This window comes from Cyprinodon variegatus, unplaced genomic scaffold, assembly GCF_000732505.1.
Source record: "Cyprinodon variegatus isolate N-32 unplaced genomic scaffold, C_variegatus-1.0 Scaffold82, whole genome shotgun sequence".
In the NCBI taxonomy this organism is placed as follows: Eukaryota; Metazoa; Chordata; class Actinopteri; order Cyprinodontiformes; family Cyprinodontidae; genus Cyprinodon; species Cyprinodon variegatus.
The window spans coordinates 680,233-683,488 of record NW_015150535.1 but is presented as its reverse complement, the minus strand read 5'-3'; the positions used below and the strand labels follow the sequence as shown (position 1 = coordinate 683,488).

The window sequence follows — 3,256 nt, the reverse complement described above, 5'->3', positions numbered from 1 at the left end:
ATTTCTGGTTCTTTTAATCTCATTCTTTTCCATCCTATAAAAAACGCTAAAGCTATTGATACCTGTATATATTATAGTAAATTATTTAGCTCTTTATATACATTTTAGCCACTATTAAGAGCCGCTGGAGAGGGTCCAAAGAGCCATATGTGGCTCCGGAGCCACAGGTTGCAGACCCCTGAGCTAGGAGGAACTGAGCCCTGTAGATAAAAAAAACTGATTCATCTTTAAACAGTTTTTCATATTATTGTAGTTTAATTACAGCAAACATCGATGTGTTTTGGGGGATTTATCTTAAAGGCCAGTATAAGTTTGGCAGCTGTGTGCAATCAAGATTGAAGATTTGAAGATTGAAATAATCTTTAAATGTGCTGTGAAAGTAAATCTTCAGAAATGCTGATGGAAAGAGGATGGCACAGCCACAAACCTACCAAGATCTGCCCGTCCACCTAGACTGAAATTAGAAAAGCTAGAGCATTTATGAGAGAAGTAGCAAAGAGGTCCATGATAACTCTGGAGGAGCTGCTGAGATCCAAAGCTCAGGTGAGAGAACAGATTTACAGGAAAACCACTGATTTAATGCATCAAAGATCCAGTGTTTATTAGTAGGTGGCAAGTTTGAAAGCAAGATATAAGAAGTAGAGATAAACTGATACTTTTGGCTGACTTTAGCATTTTGTTCTTGTTTTTATATCAACCAATATGTGCATGTGAAGTATAATCAGCAGCCGTACCTTAAGGTCATGAGGAGCGCATGCATTGGCACTCACTCCATTTGACATAAATTTCAAATCTTTTGCTTGGTTTCATTTGTTGACAAATGTTTTTTGTTATTTGAATTAAGACTTGTGTAAAACTTTGAACTTTGAAGATAGAAAACTTTGAATCAATCTGACTATGATCTGATTAAACTTTAAAGTGCCTTGAGATGTGAATTGGTGCTATATAATTAAACTGAATTGCAAATGAATAGAAAATCGAATTAGTTGGTTGAAATGATGTGTAAGTTTACAAATAGAGCTCTAGTTAGCACAACCTGACATACCTAGTACACTGTACTTATTTTTGTAAATACAACTAATTTATAGTTACATTTACACACACATATACATCTAAGTAGACACATGGCTATGGCTTCTTTTCTTTTTTTGTGATGTCCTGGATCATTTTAGATTATTTCTACTATCATAGATTGGAGTACACTTTGTGTTTATTTATTTACATGAATTATAATGATGTCAATAGGCCACATTACAATAACTGATCTTAATGCATCAGAGCTGTTCGGACTTGATAATAACACAGAGAAACTGACTTTTTCATTTCAGCCACTTGAGTTGCTGATGTTGCTCAAGAAGTTGCCATGGTTACCAGGGTAGTGTCCAAGTATTCACCACGTGGGGACCTTCTGGGTGTTTTTTTAATGTTTTGCACAGGTATTAAAGGTCGAAAATCCTTCTGCAGTGGCACTCAAATTGGGAAGTAAAATATTTTATTTTTATTTATTTTTTTGCCTTGCATAATCCTCCCTAATGCAAACTTGAAGTTTGCATCCTTTGTAGCCCAGATGTGGATCCAGGTGGAGCCAGAGACTCAGACTTGCAGAACTAACTGGAACATTTGGTGGTTCTACAGAGCACTGAGCCAAGAAGGTTGCAATCAACATAATGGCTAAGAGTTTATTATTTTTTTTAATTCATTTTTTGAATAGGCCTGATGTATTTTTTCTTTTCTTTTTTTTTTTTTTTACAGCTCATTGTGTTGATCCTAAAATAAAACACACTAATATTTCTGTAAACAATCCCACAAATTGTTTTTAAAAAGGCTCTAAAGCTTTGAATTTTTCCAGCAAATACTTCTGAGGATGTCCTGCTATGCACAAAATTGCCGCTAGAGGGCGATTTACTTTTTTCCGTTAAAAAAAAAATGAATTCAGATATTTTTCGGCATTTGAATCCTGCAAAAACACTTTATTTATAAGCAGATATTTATCAATCTGATTTAATTCTCCTGGAGATAATTTCTTGTCTAATTTAGAGATTAAAAAGCATAATTCCTGCCATGTTTTTTTAATCTAATTAAATTACATTGAAAGTAATCCGGATTAAATCCGTGCGGACTGGGAGCCATTAGGTCGGACACAGCTACTGTGCATTTTTTGCAGTGTGTGACGTGTGGAGGGGTGGGGGGAGTAGAGCCATGCTCTGATTTAACTCCCAGTCATCTGGCTGTGAGGGATCACTCTGGGAGAGGCGATCACTGTGAGGACCGCGCTGCGCTGGGAAACTACAACAAGTTCATTTAAGGTGGATTTACGCAGCGGGGACGCATGGCACATCCGGCTCACACTGCAGAATGACGACTTTTTTGAGTTCGTGCCACTTCTGAGGGAGAGCGTGGGCTGTGTTTGGGAGAGCCTCTGTGCGTGGAAGCCTCTCCAAGCTGTGCGCTTAGTCCGAGCGCAGAGATGGGGCGCAGAGGCGCGCTGGGATGCTGTCTGCTCGCCGCGCTCTGCTGCTGCTGCCTCCTCCGCGGCTGCTGGAGTAACATCACCGTGGCTGTGATGCTGCCTGACAATATCCATAAGTACCCGTGGGCTCTGCCGCGCGTGTTCCCGGCCATCCTCATGGCGCACGAGGATCTGCACAGCAAACACAAACTGCTGCTCAAACACCAGATTAAGATCCTGAACTACAGCACGGAGGACCCCGCCGCGGGCTCCTGCGCAGAGAGCCGCGCTCAGGTGCTGGCCGTGGACGCCAAGCTGTACGTGCGCCCGGACGTTTTCTTCGGACCTGGTTGCGTTTATCCGCTCGCGTCCGTGGCGCGCTTCGCCTCCCACTGGAAGCTGCCGCTGATCACCGCCGGGGGCCCCGCGTACGGCTTCGACACCGGGGAGGAGTACAGGACTATAGTGCGCAGCGGGCCCACCGCCACAAAGATGGGGGACTTCACCAACGCGCTGCACACGCATTTTAACTGGACGTCCCGCGCCGTGGTGATCTTCTACGACCTGCGGGAAGATGACCGGCCCTACTACTTCCTGTCTGAGGGGATCTACCTGAACCTGAAGCAGACCATGAACGTGACGGTGGAGGCGCGGCCCTATAAAGTGGGGGAGGACTACAAGGAGCTGGTCACCTTTATGAAGGAATTCGGCAGAAGTAAGTTCAAACTTCTAAGAGAGGAAAGATCATCCCCAGATGTCTGTCCTTCCATCCATCCATCCATCCATCCATCCATCCATCCATCCATC

The 3,256-nt window shown here is 42.9% G+C and overlaps 1 protein-coding gene across 1 annotated transcript in view; it reads left to right on the top strand.

Annotated features, from left to right (window-relative positions):
* The first annotated feature begins 2,234 nt into the window (after positions 1–2,234).
* npr2 (natriuretic peptide receptor 2) overlaps positions 2,235–3,256 on the top strand; it is a 115,649-nt gene continuing 114,627 nt past the window's right edge. The window contains exon 1 of the mRNA XM_015373194.1: positions 2,235–3,164. Coding sequence (XP_015228680.1) covers positions 2,468–3,164 — 697 coding nt within the window. The 5' untranslated portion in view covers positions 2,235–2,467. The remainder of the gene's footprint in view (positions 3,165–3,256) is intronic.